This window comes from Rhipicephalus microplus, chromosome 2 (genome assembly GCF_043290135.1).
Source record: "Rhipicephalus microplus isolate Deutch F79 chromosome 2, USDA_Rmic, whole genome shotgun sequence".
NCBI lineage: Eukaryota > Metazoa > Arthropoda > Arachnida > Ixodida > Ixodidae > Rhipicephalus > Rhipicephalus microplus.
Window position 1 is genome coordinate 130140281 of NC_134701.1, and position 21294 is coordinate 130161574.

Here is a 21294-nt window from a genome sequence, read left to right on the forward strand (position 1 = left end):
AGCATTATTGACCCACATTTGCTCTGTGCGTGTGAAATTGGCCACTGTAAACTCTCTAAGAGGGTTCCTGCAAAATAATGTGGAAATATATGAGCGCACAAGGTAGAAGGAAAAGCACTTGACAGGAAAGATGCTCAACTTACAAGTGAACTATTCAGTTCAGTTGTAAGTTGAGCGTCTTTTCTGTTATGTGCTTTTCCTTCTACCTTGTGCGCTCATATATTTCCACATTATGTTGTACCAACTGGCCCAGCATTCCACTTTATTGGGTAGTTACTATACATTAAAATTTACCATTCTGCTAAAAAGTTAAGGAACCACTACACTTCTGTAAAGCAACGTATCTGCACACTTATTGACGCTGTGAATGATGATGAATTATGGCCAAGCCCTGTTGGGTGTAAAGCTTAGGTGCAAAGCTTTACACCACTCACAGAATCGGCAATCGACGAGGTGGGTGCCTGATGCAAATCTATGCTTCTGCGATGCCATATTATATATGTTAACCTGACTATTTACCTGCCTATGTAAGCTTTTTGCTTTGTTTTCAAGCAGTTGTGAGTGCCTAGGAGTGAAAATGGGCTTCAGCCTTTTAGAGCAGCTCAGTTTTGGAGAAGCATTGAAGCGGCAAAAGGGGAGCTTTAGGGCGGCGTCGGAGGATTGAAAATGTGCTTTGTAGCGATTCAACTTAGTTTTAGAACAGATTTGTAGGGTTGAACTTCATCGTTAAATAAAATTTTTCATCATTTGTGGTTATGATAAAAATTCAAATTGTTTTCACGACGATTAGAAAGGGTATCTCCTTTCAGGAACATGAGATTACAATTAGTAAGGCAGACTCTAAACTGAGTCAAGAGGCAAGCTGGTCGAGCTTATCCCCAATGAAAAAATTTGACAAAATTCATATATTTCCAATACTTATAGTCCTCCATCAACCCAAAAACAGTGCTTTCACACCCTAGTAAACCAGGCAGCAACTACTGCTGGTATTAAACTTTTTTAGTAGTTGGAGATTTCAACATTCCAAGCACGGTCTGGGGGCATATTAGGCAAACTGTGAAGAGGAATAACCTTGCCAAGGTGGCTAGTGATTTCGCATTCACGCTAGTGTCGGATTAGCGATTTTCCACTTGGATTGGCCATTCGGCCTCGAAAGACACAACACCAGACCTTAGATTCCTCAGAAATGCCGAGAAAACTTGGGCTAATCTACAAGAAAATTCAGGAAGTGACCACTAGAGAGTAGCTCTCTCGGTCAAAATCAAGACCGCCCCATCCGATACTTACAAATATGTGGATTGGGATCTATTCAGAAAGATACGAGATGATGGTGATGAAGAATAGAGCATGAAAAATTGAGTGAACTGTTTGTGCAAATTCGAAAAGATATAAAAAAGGCCACCGAAGAAATACCCACGATGCTAGAGGTTCCCGGTATGAATGCACACCTAGCACACCTCCTGGAAGCCAAACAGTCCATCTTGAAATGATAGAAAAAGCAGATGCTAAACTGCAGGTCACCGAACTTAACGAGAGCTTAGAAGAGTTCTGTGGAGAGCTTAACAGACAGCAATGGAAGGAAGCTTGCTCAGCAGTGAATGGGAGGATGCACACGGGAGGAAAGTGGACCCTGCTAGAACGTTTTTCGATGATGGTCAAACCAAAGGCAACCAGAGATTAGCTATCAATAAACTAATTCACAAGCAGAAGGAAGTTGGTCAAACCGCAGCACCTCTTCTCCAAGAACTGGCCTATAAATACCTCCCAGTGGGTCCAAGCAAGCACAGTAGTCCCCCTCAGTACGAAGGTGTGATCGCTGCGGATCTGGATTCCCCTTTCTTGAAGGCAGAGGTAAGGGAAGTCTTACACAGCTTGAATGGTAGAACATCTCCAGGACCCAATGGCATAACGAACTGGCCTTTGAGGAACTTGGATGATAAGGCTACCAGGGCTATTGTCAGAGAAATAAATAGGGTTTGGGAAGAGGGCTTAATCCTGGAATCATGGAAGCAAGCGACTGATTCTCATTCCAAAACCCGGAGCATCACCTAACCAACATAATCTCCGCCCCATCGCACTCACCTCATGCTTAAGTAAAGTGGCCGAACACACTATACATAACAGTATCTCCATGCACATAGAGCTTAAGGAGTTGTTTCGATACAACATGTTAGATTTAGGCCTTCACTTTTTGCTTAGGATGTAATGATCTTGCTCAAGACCCAGGTTGCAGATAATAGAAGCAGGGACAGGAGGGGCACATCGACCTTAGATTTGTCTACGGCATTCGCCGCCATGGCTCATGACTTTATTCTCAAGAAAATCTCTGAGCTCAACCTAGGCGATCGATTTTTAACCATTATGGAATCATTCCTCAGGAGCAGGACGATGATTATAAAAATAGGACAGTCAAAATATGAAACACTTAGATCGAACGTAGAGGTACATCTTAAGATGCAGTAATACCTTCCCTCTTGTTCAATATTGACGCATGCCACCACTAAAGAACGAGCCGATGTAACTCTTACTCGTTTTGGCTGTGAAGAAAAAGAGAATGTTTTTGTTGCTGTGGTTTTGGTGAACTCCTGGCTGTTGGTCTTGTTTTGCTCGCATAATTACTGGTGTAGACACTGGGCAGCCCCCGCCTGCGTGGGTTAACCTCTGAATTTGGTCCCTTGGCATCGACACCCAGAAAAATGACAGCTCTGATGACAAGCCACACGGTCCAAATTAGCGATACCCATGGTTCTCCTCTCGCACTGTTTTTCATGTGCCGCAGACACCAAAACCCTTCCATGGAGACACTTTCGAGGATGTGGATGACAAGCGCGACCACCCGTCAGGTTGCCAGTATCAACACTGCGCCGAGTTTACTTCTACTTGGAAGATTCTGCGCATGGTAAGAGAACAACGAGGACTTCTTTTCGGCATGGCAAGAGGTTAGCCAACAGCTCCGCGACGCCTACCGCAACGCCGAAAGAAAGGTGAGGGCTGAACAAGCCATATCTTGCAGAAACCAGCGGCTGAATAAACGAGTTACCATGTTTGTCGAGAACATTCTTTGGCTCTTCAGGCGCGTGGACACTGCCATGTCGGAGAAAACGAATGTACTGCATTTGATGTGGGCAGTTAACAAACAGCTTTTCGTGGGACTCGTGTGCAATCCACCGACGACAGTCGCCGAGTTCATCAGTGAAACAGCCACGATGAAGCGTACTCTGTAGCAGCGATTGTCACAATACAAACGCCACATCCCGGCCACCTCATGCTCTATCGGCTGACAGCGAGAGACAGGCCCTCGCAGACTTCATTCGAAGTATAGTACGGGACGAATTGCGACAGCTTCGGGCAGTGGGATCCCATTTACCTGTTCGCAGGAATAGCGGGGCTGCAGAAAGCACAAGACTGGGTTGCTTGGCGGATCATGGGAGAGGCCTTTGTCCTGTAGAGGGCGCAGTCAGGCTGATGACAATGATGATGAGCGTTATCTGCTTACTTCGCAACTTCATCATCACGCCCTTAAGGCCATTAAATAAAGCCTTGAGGCGACTGACTTGATGGCATCTAGGTGCTTGAGATCTTTATAAGCCCATCTATCAGCTTTCGGCTGATTTGAACAGGGCATTAGAACCGTTCAGGTGAATTAGGTATTTACACGTATGCAAGTCAGCGCAGTCGATTTGCTGTGTGAATCGGGTAATAATGTTACAAACGGTAAACAACACTGAGCACTTTTGTCCTGAACATACAAGTATGCAGCATTGCATACCCAGCTCGTTGAGGTGCTAGACGTAACACATTTTAAAGTCACATGCACTGTGCGCCAAAGCCTATGGCCAAGTCATGCAGGGCATTCCCACTTAGACTTCTACCAAGAATAAAATAAGAACGGTCAGACTGACGAACCGTGAAAGCATCTTTTTTCATACAAAGCTGTATCACTGGAAGCGAGCACAAGGCCACAGAGCATGCAGTTTGCGCTCTTTCAGTTTAGGAGCAAATATGTGAATAGTACAACATAATTTTTAGAATAAATCAGGCAAATTTGACCTAAAGCCACCTCTTGAGTTGAAATTACAATTTCAAAACAAGGCGTGTACGTTGGATTTTCAGCCATGGACTGTGCTGCACTTATGGGAGAAGGGGAGGTGCGGCCTTTGGGGGGGGGGGGGGGGGCTTAACAACCCCTGAACCTCTTCTTCCTCCTCCCCGTTCGTGCGCCGACGCCATAGGGAATCCGGGGACAAGGACATTGGTTATATAAAAGGGGTGGGGGTCAAGTTGGCCTCTGGGGCTAGGGGGGGAGCTTGCAACCCCCTAAACGCCCCCCGTCGGTGTGCCAATGACTACGTGAAATCTTGTTCCACATGAGCATTAGGACAGCATGCCACCCAAAGGAAATAAAAACTTTGACAAAAAATACTTTTTGTTAGCCAGACAACGAAATCCACAATATCCTTAGGAAAAAATAAGAAAACATCCATGTCCAGAACAACCAATCTGTACCTCAAATGCCTGTGCTGTTGTATTTATATTTTCTGTACACCACCGTGTATTTCGTATTCAAGTCCAGTTTATTTTAACTTCTGATTCTGTTATCATTTTTATTTTTTATTTATTTCCTTATTACTATTTTTAAAATTTTAGCTGCCTCCCATCATTGTGGTCTACACCTCCATCAGCAAACACTGGTTGTGAAACAGTGTTTTCTCTTATGCGCTCTGTACTTTGTCACGCTGCTGGGTTTTCGTATCGCCACCCAGGTTCGGTCAGCAGCCCCCTGAAATTGAAGAGTATGTGGCTCAACATCGCGGAACTTCGTCATCCTTGCACCAGTCACGCTCCCCGTCACCGGGGCGATTTTCTCCTAATCGCCGTACCTATTCGAGCGTGGCACAGGGTCGGTCACCCAGTCCACTCCCGGAAAACTAACCGCAGCGACCTTCAAGGGCGAGGCTGCTCATACTGGACAAGCTCAAGGCCTCCTACTGACGCTTGCAGAAAGTGACAATTCCCCAACAACGACGATACCAGCTGGTTCCGCAAAGATTTCATTAGATTTCCAGTGCTACTCGACGGTCGCAAAGTCGGTGCTTTAGTTGAAACGGGTGCGGATTTTTCTATAGTAAGTGAGAAACAGGCTGCTCTCCTGAAGAAAGTGACGATGCCTTGGAACCTCAGGCCAATTTGTACTGCTGCGTGTAATTGACGATGCTGTGACAATACCACCGCGCTCAACTGTTATGGTTCAAATGGCGTGTAACAAATCAGCACACGGTGAAATGGTGGCGGAGAGCAATCGATCCCTACTTTTTTCTCAAGGTGCCTGCGTAGCACGAAGCCTAGTAGACCTCCAGGCTGGCCACTGCAAGGTGCTTGTTGCAAACTTCAGCTACGAGCGCCGACATGTTTTCCCTGGTACTGTCATCGCCTATGCCTACCCAGTGACCAATGTGACTGAGTGTCTTTCTTCCGAGGCAACCAATAATGCTGAAGCACCTCTCCGAGGCGTCGACATAAATCCAACGCTTTTTGACGAAAATAAACGAAGGCTTAACGACCTGTTGATAGAAGTCCACGCCTGTTTTGCGCGTTCCTCGAGAATCCGTCAGACATCAATTACCAAACACCGTATTATCACCTACGGCGACGTGCACCCTATATGGCAACAGCCTTACCGCGTTTCACCAACTGAACGACGCGCGATTCAAAAGTAAGTAAAGAAATGCTTCAAGACGGTGTAATACAGCCATCAAGCAGCACATGGTCATCGCCAGTGGTCTTTGTAAAGAAGAAGGGCGGCACACTTCGCTTTTGTGTCGACTATAGGAAGCTGAATTATGTCACAAAGAAAAACGCGTACCCGTTGCCTCGAGCAGACGATTCTCTTGACAGGCTGAGACGAGCAAAATACTTTTCCTCAATCGACCTCAAATGTGGTTGTTGGCAAATTGAAGTCGATGAACGTGACTGCGAAAAAACGGCTTTTGTAACTCCTGACGGTCTGTATGAATTCCGAGTGCTCCCATTCGGCCTCTGTTCCGCTCCAGCCACATTCCAACGAATGATGATACCATTCTCGCTGACCTCAAGTAGAAAGGTTGCCTCGTCTATCTAGATGATGTCGTCATCTTATCGAAAACGTTTGACGAGCACCGTCGTCGCCTTTGGAGTGTTCTCGAAGCTATACGATCCGCTGCCCTTACCCTCAAGCCTTAGAAGTGCCATTTTGGCTACAAAAAATTGAAGTTCCTGGGTAACGTTGTGAGCACTGCAGGCGTTCGGCCCGATCCAGAGAAGACTGCCGCTATGGTTGCCTTTCCAGCTCCGACAGACAAAAAAAAGCCTTCGACGATTTCTGGGGCTCTGCACATACTATCGCCGCTTTATTGAAAACTTCTCCAAGATTGCGGAGCCTCTCAAAAGACTTGCGCGTGACGACACCTCATTTCAGTGGACTGACAAACAAGCAACTGCCTTTGCGGAACTGCAACATCGATTGTCTTCTTCTCCTGTACTTGGTCATTTCGATGAGTACGCTGACACAAAGGTGCGCACTGACGCAAGCAACGATGTTCTTGGAGCTATCTTGGTGCACACACAAGATGGGACCGAACGTGTGATTGCCTACGCGAGCCGCACTCTATCACGTGCCGAGACCAACTATTCAACGTCAGAGAAGTAATGTCTTGCAGTAATATGGCCGATTACAGAGCTCAGGCCTTATCTCTATGGGCGCCCATTTAAAGATGTGACTGATCACCACGCTTTATGTTGGTCGGCTAACCTCCGAGACCCCTCTGGGAGATTAGCACGATGGAGTCTGCGACTTCAGTAGTTCGATGTCACCATCGTATACAAGTCGGGTAGAAAGCATGAAGACGCCGACACGCTATCATGAGCACCTCTGGAATCCGACCATACAGCTGTAGAAGACGACAGCACCTTCTTGGGGACTCTCAGTGGGGCGGACCTCCTCAGTAAGCAACGAGCGGACCCCAAGTTAAAGGCCATCATAGATCATTTAAAAGGCAGCACTGTGTCTGTTCCTCGTCCACTTTCCCGTACGTTGCCGTCATTTCGCTGACACGGCATATTATACAAGAAAAACACCGGTGTCAGCAGCAAATCTTATCTTGTAGTCGTTCCTCAAAACCTTCGTGATGACATCCTATTAGCGTGCCACGATGAGCCGACATCCGGCCACTTGGGATACTCACGGATGCTCGACAGGGTATGACAGCTATATTTTTAGCCAAAACTCGCAGTTTGTGTCAAACGCTACGGGAATGGATGCCGCGAATGTCAGCGTCGTAAGTCACCACCTGTAAAGCCTGCAGGCCTCCTACAACCCATCAACCCACTGCGCATGCCATTTGACCAGGTTGGGATGGACCTTCTTGGACCGTTTTCTTTGTCTCACTCCGGAAACAAGTGGATCATCGTCGCAACTGATTACTTGACGCGTTACAATGAGACAAAGCCACTGCCACGCGGTACAGCATCTGAAGTAGCCCAGTTTTTCATGCACCACATTGTGCTTCGTCACGGTGCCCCGTCATTCATCATCACTGACCGAGGGACAGCATTTACGGCAAAACTGTTGGACGACATCTTCAAGCTCAGTTACACGAACCAACGCAAGACAACCGCATACCACCCCCAGAATAACGGCTTAACAGAAAGGCTGAACAAAACGCTGGCGGACATGATTTCTATGTACGTGGATGTGCAGCATAAAACATGGGACGAAATCCTGCCATACGTAACGTTTGCGTACAACACCGCAACCCAGGAAACGACGAGGTTCGCACCATTCCGCCTCGTTTACGGTCGAGACGTGCAAGCCATGGTAGACGCTATGATTCCTTGTGACATCGACCAAGAAGAGCTACTAACTCCTGATGTCGACGATTACATTCAGCGTGCAGAGGAAGCACGTCAACTAGCTTGCGTGCACATAAGATCGCAGCAATGTGAAGATGCCCGAAGGTACAATATCCACCATCGACAAGTCACCTATCAGCCTGGCGACCAAGTGTGGATTTGGACTCCTATTAGACGGCGAGGTCTCAGCGAGAAACTCCTGAGCAAATACTTCGGACCCTACAAAGTATTACGGCGGTTGAACGAGGTGAACTATGAAGTTATTCCCGACGGAGGCTCGGCAACGACCCAGCATCACTCAACACGAACAGAGATTGTGCACGTCGTCTGCCTAAAACCTTATTTTACACGGTGATACTCACCTTATTGTGCCCGGGCAGCAAACATTTTTTTTTTACATTGTCCGTTGGGTCTCGAACGAACTGCGAACTGTGTTAATGTTTTTTTTTTTCTTTCTATGACCAACTACAGACATTTTTTTTGCCCCTCAAAGTATCGATTCTTTTTTTTTTTCTTCTTGTGGGCCCTGCTGTCCCCTTGTGTATGAGCATCAAGTCGATGCTCTAATGAGAGGGGGAATAATGTCACCTAGACTTGTGGGCCGGCAAGCCCTAGTCAGCCAAAAAGGGCAAAGAGAACGAAGAAGAAGTGTGTATTAGCACTTCGTTTGAAGATACACGCTTGTGTCTTTCTGCCCCCGCTGTTCCTGTCTTGTCTCTACAGCTCTTGGTGCATGACAATATAAGCATTCGCTCAGCTATGCATCATATGAAGTCTGTAACCCCCCCAGGCCCCCCACATAAAATTTTCTGTTTAGGTCCATACAAGATGATGATTATACTGGATGCAAATCCACAAGTCTGTTCCATAGAAAAAGATGATTACCTGTGCTGCTTAACAATGCTAGAGCAAGTCCTAGCTATAGTGCGCCAAAAAGCATAAGACTACGAGTTGTTATTGAAACAACGAATGGCATACTATTGGTGGAACAAGCTCAAAAGTTATTTAGAGTAAGAACTATGGGCCCATGCCTGAAAACATTATTGAATAATATGAATATGTTGTCTGTAGTTGCGTACGAGCACTTTTTGAGTGAAGCTTTTATAACCCGCAGATTTCGGCAGCGTCAGATGCTGAAAACTACCGGGCATTGGTGAGCACCAAGAAATGCAACTTTCAAAGAAGCACTAGTCACGTGCGTACTTGTATGCACCATTTTTCAATAACTTATGCTCTCTTGATTAAGGGCTTGTCAATAATCAGTCAATTCCGTTATGGCAATTTGATCTTTTATAGAGGTCACTAGGCATTTCACGTTGCTGCATTTGATTGTTGCCTCGATATCACGCATGATGATCATTGTTGTGGTAACAGCTGATGTATTGCGCTTCTGAACACGTTGGCCCAATTGCCAGCATTGAGGAAAAAAAAACAGTTAGCAGGGAGCAACACACAATAAAATTGAAAGAGAGAAAGAAATAAAAAAGTCAGTACATCGAGCATGCAGACACAAAGCTTCGCTTGCCCTGTTTTCCTCAATAGACAAAGGGCTTTTGTTGATCTTTTTCTGATATATGTACTTATAAAAACCTAAAGCACGCTCGGCATCTCCTTACATTTGCAATACGTTAAAGGAGCACCGACACAAAATTTCGAAGGAGAAATAATGAGCAAGATAGATTTATGTGGAGACATACACATCTAAAATCAATTTTAAAGTGCATGCCGGATGACTAGGCAAGTTGCGAAGCCCCTCGTGATGCTGACATCAATGCAGGGGCAATGTAAACAGACCTACATCGCGAGTTTGTGTGGGCTGGTTGCCGGCATGTGCCTTGCACTTGCGTTACCTGCGATTTCCTCCTGCGTGCCCGTGGCTTCGCGTGTGCTTGCTGTGCTGGCCGTCAGTGTGGCGGCCGTTCACACATCCTCATGCGTGCAGCGCCCATGCACAGTTTTGCGTGGTCATGCGGGCTTTGTTCACGTCGCCACCGGAACTGCTCCCCCTTAGCTCGGTGCTCTTTAAAATCGAAACTGAAGCTCGGTGGTCTTCAAACCGTCTCTAAATAAACAACCATCGTGTGCTCGTTCAAATGAGCTTTTCAGCAAAGATAAGTGGGGTCATAAGCTACCTATAGCAACAACAACAAAAAAAAACTAATTATTAAGGCACAAAATTTTTGTGCAAGTGCTCCTTCAAAGGTTCTCTATCAGTCAGCAAGTAGTGTGCGTCACGTGTCTGACTTACTTCAAGTTGATGAAACATTACACTGATTCGTCATATTTTCATAGTCAGTGACCCATTTCACAAGTTTACGGAGGCACTCAGAACGCCGGAATGCTAAAAGATTAGCATAACGATATGGTACATCAACTAGGCCATGGCCCAACTAATTTCACCTTGCGAAACAAAGAAAAAAGCTGGGCGTGGTCTCGCTTAGGCACATCCATTGCATTTCCACTGCTGTTGAGTCGGCGCCACTCGGCCTGCAGGACACGAATGTGGCACAGCAGCTGCCTGGCGGCAGGCCAGGTTCGAAGAAGAGCTGTCTTGAGTGGCACCGAACTGTCGGTTATGAAGGCTGCAGGATGCTGGGAAACAAGTAAATTTACATTACTTGTTGAGCAATCATATACACTGAAACCTCGTCATAACAAACCCGTATATAGCAAAATATCGGTTATAACAAAGTAAATGAAGAAACATCTTGCAATATATATAGTAGAGCATTTTACAGCGCAATGAATTAAATATCAACAGAGAAGGGACACACATTTATATACATGAAATACAATAAAAACTTTGAAAATTTTCATCTACCCATTGCGATGCAATATATTCTATGATGAAAATCCACTAGCTTGCCCAATTCGCGATTCTGCAATACATATAGAGTGGACTCTCATTAAACGAAAATCTGTTAAGCGGAGCTCCTGCTTAAATGAAACAACTTCCTCTGATATTATTGCTTTCATACCTGAATGCTGCAACCCACTTTACCTCTCAGTTAACAGAACTCCTGATAAAAGGAACACATTTTCCTGGTCCCTTCAAGTTTCGTTTAATGAGAGTCTACTGTACTGTTAGGAATGAAGCTTTATAACAATTTTTCCGAAATAACCAACTTATTTTCAGGTTAGATGTAACTTTGTTATAACGAGGTTCAGGTGTTCCAAGTTACAAAATAGCACAAGCGAAAGCTCCAAGTTACAAAATAGCACAAGCGAAAAAAAAAATTGGACTTGACAGTTTCATGCAACAAAAAGCCTCAAACTGCAGTAGCACAGTGCACTGGGTTGGCTGGTACCTTTCTGAACTCATAAAAAACAATGCTAAAAAAAAAAGAATGACGACGAGAGGAGATTAAATGGCTTCTCTGTCGTTTGCTTAAAAGGACACTAAATTGCAAAACAATTTTTCATGTATTAGTAAAGTAGAATTTACCACCCGATCCCGAAAACACCACCCTTACTGAGACACGACGCTTGGTAAATCAGAGAATGCGCGAATAAAAAAAAAAGGTGGAGACGTTGCCGTGAGACGCCTGTACCGAACACTGTGACGTCATAGATTTTGCCAGTGTCCACTGGGCCCTACATAGTTTCTAATCGGTGGAAATGAAGTACATTGGCATCAGTGGGTGCCCTAGGCCTACCATAATAGGTTTCCGAAAATTCCGTCGAGCCCATGTCGCGAGCGTGCGACAAAGTACACTTTGAAATTTTTTACGTCATACACAGGCATTTCAGCACAAAGTTTAAAAATGAAACTTCAACCTTGATTTTATCCGTTAATAATTAACTGATGATACTGAAATATATGACATTACAGTTCTCAAAGTTCAGTTCGTCAATTTAACCAACGTCATTGTTTCTCTTTAGTGTTCCCTCAAAGTGCAAAGTACAACAAAGTTTTCTCAAAAAACTCACTCTGACAATATTGCTGCATCCTAAAAGCTCAGAGGGGCAGCCTAATTCAATTATGGCTCCTTTCCTTCACACTAGAGCCTGTCGCTGGCCAGAAGACTCCTGCTGCTCTAATCCCTATCAACCACAATATAGCACACTTTCACCTTATTATTGCTGGCAGCATAGTGCACAACAAGGTTGGTAGCTCTTTGTGAAAAGGTGGATACTTTCAGAGTGAATTCAGTAAGTGGCAACAATGATGACAAACTTCTCAATGTTGCCCCCCTCCCTCCCTTTTAACATGAAAGCGCTTTATGCCAAGACTTCGATGACATATTTCTGTCACGAAAGTGATGTAGAAAAAATACGTACGATCAGAAGACGAAGAAATAAAGTTCAGTCATTAGGAGTCCAACCCATGATCTTTGGGTCCGTGGCAACAAATGCCAGGCACGCTATCCACTGCACCACCATAGTCACACACATTACGCCCTAAGAAATACACCTTTTATATTAACCATAATCTTCTCAGCATTCTTGGAAAGTGTAGTAATGCATCACTTTGCACTGTCACGGACTGCGGAGGGACAAGGGCCTTTATCAGGCTGTTCGCCTTTAGCCCTTTGCCCCTGCAGTGAGCTCTGTATCCGGCTTACTGTAAATAAAAATACTACTACTACTACTACTACTACTACTACTACTATCGTGGCATCCGCCATTAGTTCCTTCAACAGGTCGTTTGTTAGCGTCTATCTCATTAGGTGCGCTTCTAGTAGGAGTACTTTAGTGCAATTTTTGTCAACGCCAAACACACTCCAAGGTGCCAATCTTACCCCAAGCGTCGGTGTCATAGCATTCATCCATACCAAGAAATAACTCTTCAACGCATAGAGAAACGCACCTGCTTCGTCTGGATGTACTGCCTCCATTTCTGCCACTTACACTCATTTCGCGAAAAATCGAGGCCAGCCAACAGACAAGACACAACGCATATTGCACTCTCCTCCGGTCGGGCTGTGGCGTTCAATAACTCCAACATGCTGTGAGTAGGCGACCTTAGCCCAAAGTTGGCATCCACTCAGTCGCGTTCCTCTGGCTGTGACAACGCTTTCTCTGGTTCCGCAGTCACCTACAACCACAAGAGTTCGTTTAACCATTATTGATGGGTGCTGGTTGACGAGATGGAGATGTGTGGCTAAGCATTAACGTTGATGCATCCATGTTAAACGGTGTTACAGCTGTCTAACACCAATAGACATTGCACAAGCTCTCTAATATCGATGCGCATTTTACTTTCGTGTTTTATGGATTCCTATGAAAGGGATCAAACATGTTTTTTTGTCATTGCTCATAGGGGACCTAGTCACTTGAGCAGCGTGCGAACGATCAGGCCGAGTGTTAAAGGGCCACTCACCAGGCTCCATACCAAATTTTAGTTAGACCGTGGAAGTTATTGGGTGTCCGATGAGAAACGTTTTGTCACAAAAATTTTTTCCATCGGTTCATTATGAGCTGAAAAAACTGTTTTTTTTTTTTTTTTTTGAAGCAGCACGAAACGAGGATGAGAGGAGGGCAGTTAGAAACCCTTGCCGCTCCTCCCCGTAGCCTTTGCGAACCAATTCTCTTCCCTACCCTCTCTGGCATCTGACCAAGAGGTCACGTGCACATGACATGAGCGAACAAGCCCAACCACCGTGCACGCGAGTGGCATTTTTTTTTTACCATGCAGTGTTATTTCGGTCTACTGCCTGTTTCTGCGGGATAATTAGGAAACGCTGGCTTAGACGTCGTAGAATAGATGAGCACAAGGAGTGCGAGAACGCGTAGGAGCGTTCCACGGCTATCGTCTGCACGATGCGCTGACCGCAAAATCGCGAGGACACAAACACATGCGAAGCGCGGGCAAATAAGCCCCGCATCTCATTGCAATTCACGGAGGAGGGGGGGGGGGGGGGGTATTTAAAAAAAAGAACGCTTACATTTCCTTGTTGCATCTCATTATTTATCAAGAGATTTATTAATCTCTTGAAGTAACAAATACATAAACTACGCATGTTATGTTAAATAATTTTCGCCATGTCGCGTGCCACTGTTGGCAACGTCAGAGCATAGTCATCTACGTAGAGGACCAACGTCACTGCATTGCCCTGTACGTAGGGCCATTCATACATGCACGTCATGCCCTCATTCTCTGGGCGCGCGCCCGCAGAAAGAAGGGAGAGCAGCATTCATCTTGAAATTTGACTCATTTACGTGGCACGTAGCATTGCAAATTTTGGCAGACGTGATCATGAAAGCCTCATCTACGCATTGTGCTTGTCAGCTCAAAATTGTCAAACTTGGTGAGTGGCCCTTTCAGAACATCTCACATTGTAGTAAAATGAGAAAGGTAATTTATGGCCATCAGCAGGGTTTTGTCTTGGGGTGGTGCAAAACACCTGTTGTATTACTGCTTGGAGAAGCACGAGCGTAGGTGTAAATTGGGTAGGGGCCTGTTTTGAGGGGTGGAACAAGTGCCCCTTTTGCAGCCCCCCCTGCCAATGCCCCCGAGTACTCTTTGTCATGTACCCGACAAGCATCATCAGTTCAATGCAAACGCTCACAGTGCCATCACAATTTATGAGTATTAAAGTAGTGTAGCACTTCACACGACAAGTCAGTTGAAATATCTATAGGATTCCTACGATCAGGTTCAAGTCCCTGATGTCAGTCACCGAGCCGGTGTAAAAGGTGGAAGCGACGCCTTGACAATAATCAGCATGCACTGCTTACTGCTGTGTTCTTACCGTCAATAGATTTTCTTGTCTAGAACTTGGTGGCGTGATTAGCGCAAGAGAATACTGCGTGTTCACAAACAGCCCTTCGTTCTAGAACTGTTCAACTCTGCACACTGTAGCCTCTTCCATCAAGAACCACGGCAGGGCTCAGAAATTTTTTTGCGCTCTATTGTGGTGCGATGCTTCTTTGTGTATTATAATTTTGTGTAAAATTCACTGTTTAACAGTGAATTTTACAAACAGGTTTATGGATTACCGTGACCCCGGCTTTTACCGTGACCCCGGCAAGCGGGCGAGCGTCGAAACCTGTTTCGACGCTCGCCCGCTTGCTACCGCGGCCGAAAGACCGACCTCCGAGGGAGCTACACCCGGGCGTTGTCTACAAAGTGTCGTGTTCTGGGTGTCCAGCCTGCTACATAGGCGAGAGCAAGTGTTTCCCGGAAAGAATGCGCCAACACAAGAACGACGTCAGGAAGATGGAAGTGCAACGTAGCGCTCTGGCGGAGCACTGCGAGAAGCACGACCATAGAATTGACTTAGACGGCGCTTCTGTTATTGAAACAGAACAGAATTTGGGAAAGAGGCTCTTGCTCGAGTCTTGGCACATTCAGCATACGCCTGCCAACGTGAACCGCTCGCTGGGAACAATGCCTTCGGTGTACGTTCACGGTCTCCGAAACGTGGTGGAAAGGGAAAGCCGGAGCCGTGGTGAGAGAACACGACGCGACGACACTTCCATGACCAAGACAGTCACCCCCTGAGGAAGGCACCGAGTCGGTCCCGAAACATCGGGCTCTTTTTGAACTGTGGCTGGAGCAATTTCAATTTTCTAAACTTTTCTACCCAGCCAGACAGATTGCTGTCAAAATGTTTACCTTCAAGTGGGTGTTCTATCACACCGCCACGCCTCTTCTTGTGCATACAGTGAAAACGGCCTTTTCTTCTTGGAAATGCAGTGAAGGTAACTTTCATGCTTTACAAACACACTCGTACTGTAATCATGCTTGACAATACAACATAAAATATTGCAGTAATAATGCGTGGTACAAGCAAACAATGCCATCAGGCACCAGAACATGTGGCTTCATGGTTTATAGCCAGTCACCCACTACACAAAGCGCACACCTCACTGCGCCTATTCCCTTAAGGCTACGTAGTGAGTGTATAGCAAGTTCTAAAAAATTTCGTGCACTTAGTGTTTCAAGTATGCACTAGGGACAGCATATCGCTATCCTGTTCAACTGTTAAAGGCAAAGGTTAAGGGTCCCCAAACCTTTATTTGTTTTTATTTATTCTAAGTGGGCATTGAACTGGGAGGGCGATGACTACAATACAATTCAATAATCTTCCCTAATTATACATTTCAATAAATATTAATTTTAAGAAGCATGCCAAGTTTGTGTATACCATCAACATGATAATTAAATATTTCAATGCTATATAAAATACAAGATTTATGTTAGTATGAATGTTAGAATGAGGAAAAATGTGCTACACAACCTTACATCATACATACTATAAAAGAAGGCACAGAATGACACACACATCTTATGCAAGTAGTACTCAAGAAAAAAATGTAAAATATTTACATCTCTACTTGGAACATACACTTCAATTGAGTATTACTAAAGGGCCAGTAAACAGGCTCAGATGTTTTTGTTTTTTTGTTTGTTTGTTTGTTTTTATGTTTTTGTTTTTTTTTTTTTTTTTTGTTTGTTTGTTTTTCACACCCCAAAATGAGCTCACTATTTGGTACAGTAGACTCCAGCGATCATATTTTGCAAGATATGATTGCCGCCGTCTACCGCTTCTAAAACTTTTCCCACAATTTTGAAACACGATTCCCGCACTTCTTTCCTTGAAATGACAAATCTTCCTTGTACGCACAGTGCCGAAATCTTGCTGATGGGCAACAATACACAACCTTGAGCTTGTCCATTGAGCCTTTGCCCTGCGTAATGGCGCCTTGCCCCCGTGATGATGCAGTTTTGGCCACGTAGTCCACAGCTTCATTTGCCTGAGCTGCCCTCTGCCGTTTTGGGAAGCCCGAGACAACCAAGAGAAACAGTATTGCCAGAACGAAAGCCTTCGAGATAAAGAGGCACCTCACTACTCTGTCACTAGAAGAAGGGAGCTCCTCGCATTGTGTTTTTTCACTGTGCCATTATGACACGTGCTCACGTGGGGGCGCACTATTTGTTTGTTGGCTGTAGCTGATGATATATCGCTGACATCGTGTTACGTTTAGGAAGTTGGTGTAGTCGTGAAAAAGGGCGGCTACGCTTATCCTTCTCTGTTGGGAGAAAAAGGTGTGAAAGACGAGTGTGACACCTAAACCAGCCATAGCGGGTCGTGCTAAGCCCTTTAACTTCTTTATTATAGCACTCATTCGCAAAGTTCTTGCGGCAGCATGTTTGCATCGTATTAAAAGTGCACAGTTAATTCTTCATTGTAGATTTTAGACCTTGGAATGTTTCCTGGCACTTAAATAGGTTACAGTCTTCCCCCCCCCCCCCCCCCCCCCCAACTACGCCCTTGGTTGTCAATTAGGTCCCCACTGTTAACAAACTGCTTTTCTGTCCACTTTCATTCATTTCCACTGAAGTCACAACTTCCCCTCTTGAATTAAACTAGCTATAAATAATGACTCTACTGCTTTCTTTGGCTTCATTAAATTGTGTAAAAGAAAATCTGGGTCCTCTTATAGTTCCTTACAATGCTGCCCCAAATGCTAAACTGTGGTTAAGAGAAAGGTGACCAATGAGTAGCCAAAGCTTCAATAGCAACAATCATTCTGTAATGTTTTGTGACAAGACTAGAACCTGCATCTCACCATTAAACACAATGTAGTGGTTGGCAGTAGACAACTTCTGTCTACCTGCGTTTTTTTTTATGCACTATCAGCGTCAAATGAATCCCGAACAATGGTAAGCCTTTGCAATAGTATAGTGTGCTCCATCCAGTTATCAGGATTGATAGGGGTGCATATCCTGTTAAGCAATTCTGCGCATATATGCGTGCCTGTCCATGGTGATAAGCGAACGGCGCACACTATACTATCACGAAGGCTTGCCGGCGTATGGATTTCATTTGACGCGGATAGTACTTTTAGATGTAAATGCACGGGTGTTCCTGCCTTTAACCCCAATCAAAACGTGGCCACCTTGGCTGCCGCATTTTGACAGAGTCACTTTTGAAATTATTTGGTGCGTGAAGATGTGTGATTAGAAAACAAACAAGAAAAGAACTGAAAAACCTACACATGTACTTGCTTCGACTGCCCCAGTTGGGTTTCTCAAGCCCAACGTACCAGCTTTTCCAGCATGTTCCACTAATTATTCTAGCAGCCGGCTAAATGAGCCTAAAGGTTACATTTACGCATCCTGAAAACACTGAAAACGGTAAAGGCTTCTCACCTGCTGGTTCCCAAAGCACAACGGATAGTCTGTTTTCAGCAAGTCAAAGGCCTTTAGGTATCCTCCGGCGTCTTGTTCTTTGTGAATAAACGCGGCAATCGGCACGGCCCCAGCTTTTGTGGCCGTCAGAAAAAAGGTAACCATGCTTTTCGTTGCATCGCACGACGTCACCGTGTCCACAAAGATCAAGTTGCTGGAGGACTTGAGCTGCTGAGCGCGATGCATGATTGGCGTCAGTAGTAGAACCGCCCATGAATCACTTGTGCCACTCAATTTTATGTCAGCCCCTGCAAAGAAATGTGGGAGTGACAAATAAACGGTGCTAGTTGATCATTGTTCTTTATATTTTTTCTAACCCAAGCTACCATTACTCAATGACAACACAGATGGAAAAAGGCAGGCGAATAAATTCATAACTAATATAAGTAATGTGTGATCATCAATACAAGGTTCCTACACACAAAATCAGATATGCAGATGCATTGAAATGTCTCCAAGGCCTATGGCTGAACCAGCGTGATGGCTAAAGCCAAAAGGTGCAGAGCCTTCTTGCTTTCATGCTGTTCGAAGGCTGCCAACACAAAAACTAGACCATTACAACCTATAGGTCGGCAAACTCTCTCAAGCATCAACTCACTCAGATCAAGCTGCGAGTCTGAGTCTGAGTTAGTCCAGGTGAGTAATATTTTAGTGAGTTTGAGTCTGAGTGAGTCCGGCTGGAGAAAATTTTAATAAGTGCGAGTCCGAGTGAGTTCGACTACGGAAAATTTCAATGAGCCTGAGTAAGTACAAAGCAGAACACATGTTTCTTGAGTGAGTAAGAGTGAGTTTCATTCATGTTTCCTGACTTACAGTCCTGTCTACGCACCTTCAGCATTACTACGAGCCTTACCTGGAGCCATGCTTATACCAGCGTCTACTCACAAGTATTTCAACACAATATTGTTCATATGCCATTTCAATATTTATTAATTAGAGGGGTGAATTACGTAGCGGGGTGCCTTGTACTCCCCCTCCACCAATTCCTCCGAGAGCTTCTTGATAAATATATCTTATGTTGTCATCTATTTTATAAAGATGTCCTTGCTGGCTTGCAACCACTCATAACTCGTATTTGAGGATACTATATCAATGGACGCCTATAAGAACACCGATTAAGTGAGTTATCGGTGCTAAATAGCATTGACGCCATGATCTGCAAAGCTAATGCTAGGCTTACGGACTCGTGGGTCCACTCACTCGAACTCGGATCGAGCTGCGAGTCTGAGTGAGTCCGGGTGAATAATTTTCTAGCGAGTCCGGTTGGAGAAAATTTTAGTGAGTGTGAGTCCAGTGAGTCCGACTCAGAAAAATTTTGGCAAGTCTGAGTTCGAGTGAGCCGTAAAAGCAAGATATATTTCATGAGTGAGTCTGAGTAAGCTTCACAGTTTCTTCCAACTTATGTTACAACCTAAGAATAAATTTAGACTCCGTCAACAGCCACTGATGTCCCACACACAAAGACCTTGCATAGATGGTCCACATATTTGCATATGGTCATTAACATGGCATCAAGCACCTTTTACGTGTTTTAACGTGAATGAAGGAAGGAAAATTTGAGGCTTCGTTTCTCTGTTTGACGGATCCTTAATGGAAACCAGAAGATAAGGTACCAAGGAAGGTACAGGTGACATTGGTTGTGCTGTTTCAACTATGTTATAGCAACCGCGATATACAGATGCGAAAGAAACGTAAAGCGGACAAATAACTAGCTACCAGTAGGCACCAAACCTACAACTTTTCGATCATGTGCCAATGTTCTTACCGACTAAGCTATGGCGGCAGTCGTCCGCTCGATCACTTATCGTGTGCTTATGAGCTTGCGTGCAAAACTGGGAGTGTCAGCACCATTAGCACTCACGATAAGTATGGAGCAGCCTTTATCAAGAGGCGTCATGTAGCACGCGATGCTTTGCCGAGCGGACAGCTGATGACTAAGCACTCGCATGCTATCTGAAGGCACCAAGTCTGTTAGAATGAGACCCTCGCAATGAACGAATGAAGGAAATTATGAGGCATTCTCTCTTTCACACAACTTTAATGAGAACCAGCAGATAACAAAGCAAAGTAGTGTGTAGAGGATGTTCACTGTGCTGTTTTATGTATGAACACTGAAACTTGGGCTAGTGGGTTGTACCTCATATTGAAATGGCAGTGCTACGGCACACGGACATAAGAAAGAGCCCCATGAAACACAGTATTGCAAATTCAACGCTGTGTTTGGTACGCCTTTTTTTTTTGTTCATATGTCATAGCGCTGCCATTTCATTATGTTTTATGTATATTGTAATAACTGCGATAGAGATGTGGAGAAAGTAAAGTTGACCAAAAGACAACTTGCCATTGCAATAGACTGAACCCGTGGCCTTCGGATTATGCTACTTTGGGATTATTCAGGTAAAAGACTTTCACACGCAGACACATACTTGTGCCACAGGTTCTTGACCAAAAAGTGGAACTTCATACCCAATTTTAGAAAATAATATGACATCAGTGCTCAGTTAACTATAGTATTTTATGAAAAAATAATGAAATTTAAGATCTTGAAGGACCCTAGACCATCTCTGGTAATTATTTTAATATTTAAAGTAAACACATGGATCGAGTTCAGAGAGCTGCCCAGTGAACAATGCCAAATGCAGCAGCGCCACAAGCTGCGGGCGCAAGCCCCCGGTTTTCCGCAATACAGCAAGTTCAAGAAAGGTGCCATCTCTATTTTCGAATCACGAAGCAAACAAAGTCGGCCCAATGAGGCCACAATAACAGCTGAAATGCCTACATACCGCTACTCGCATAAGTAGCGGCTTTTTCAATCAACTTTGGCAAAGGATTCTCTGGTGATCCATATTTGTTTGACCGCCATTGATTGAACCAGGTGTACAGGATAGAGAGCTTGGGATTCATAGGCCCATCGGCGCCACTCTCCCCCGCCGCGAGAAGAAGCCGCTGGTTGTGCCGCTTCGCTTCAGACGGATTCATGCCCAATTCGAAATAGCCTTCAAACTTGAGCCTGGCCTCTGGTGTTGGGCGCGTTGACATGGGTGCGTCGGCACAGTCCGTCTTGTGATTGTGCTTGGAAATGAGTCTGATGACGGCTGGAAGTGGAGGATGTAACCGGAGGTACGAGTCATTCCTTTTGGTGCCTCGGTTCACCTTCTTTATCTTGATGCTCAGTTTAGCAGGGCAGGCTGGTTTCTTGAGGCAGGTGAGGCGACTTTTGTTTCGATGGCTGAGATGACACTTCCATATGTTGTGGTAAACCATCC

General features: G+C 45.0%; 1 protein-coding gene across 1 annotated transcript in view; it reads right to left on the bottom strand.

Moving 5' to 3' along the window:
- The window catches only part of LOC119170736 (uncharacterized), a 61765-nt gene that overhangs the window by 34135 nt on the left and 6336 nt on the right, over positions 1-21294 (bottom strand). Inside the window, exons 2-4 of the mRNA XM_037421986.2 lie at positions 20812-21293; positions 17990-18276; positions 10288-10479 (exon numbers count right to left, since the gene is read on the bottom strand). Coding sequence (XP_037277883.2) covers positions 10288-10479; positions 17990-18276; positions 20812-21293 — 961 coding nt within the window. The remainder of the gene's footprint in view (positions 1-10287; positions 10480-17989; positions 18277-20811; position 21294) is intronic.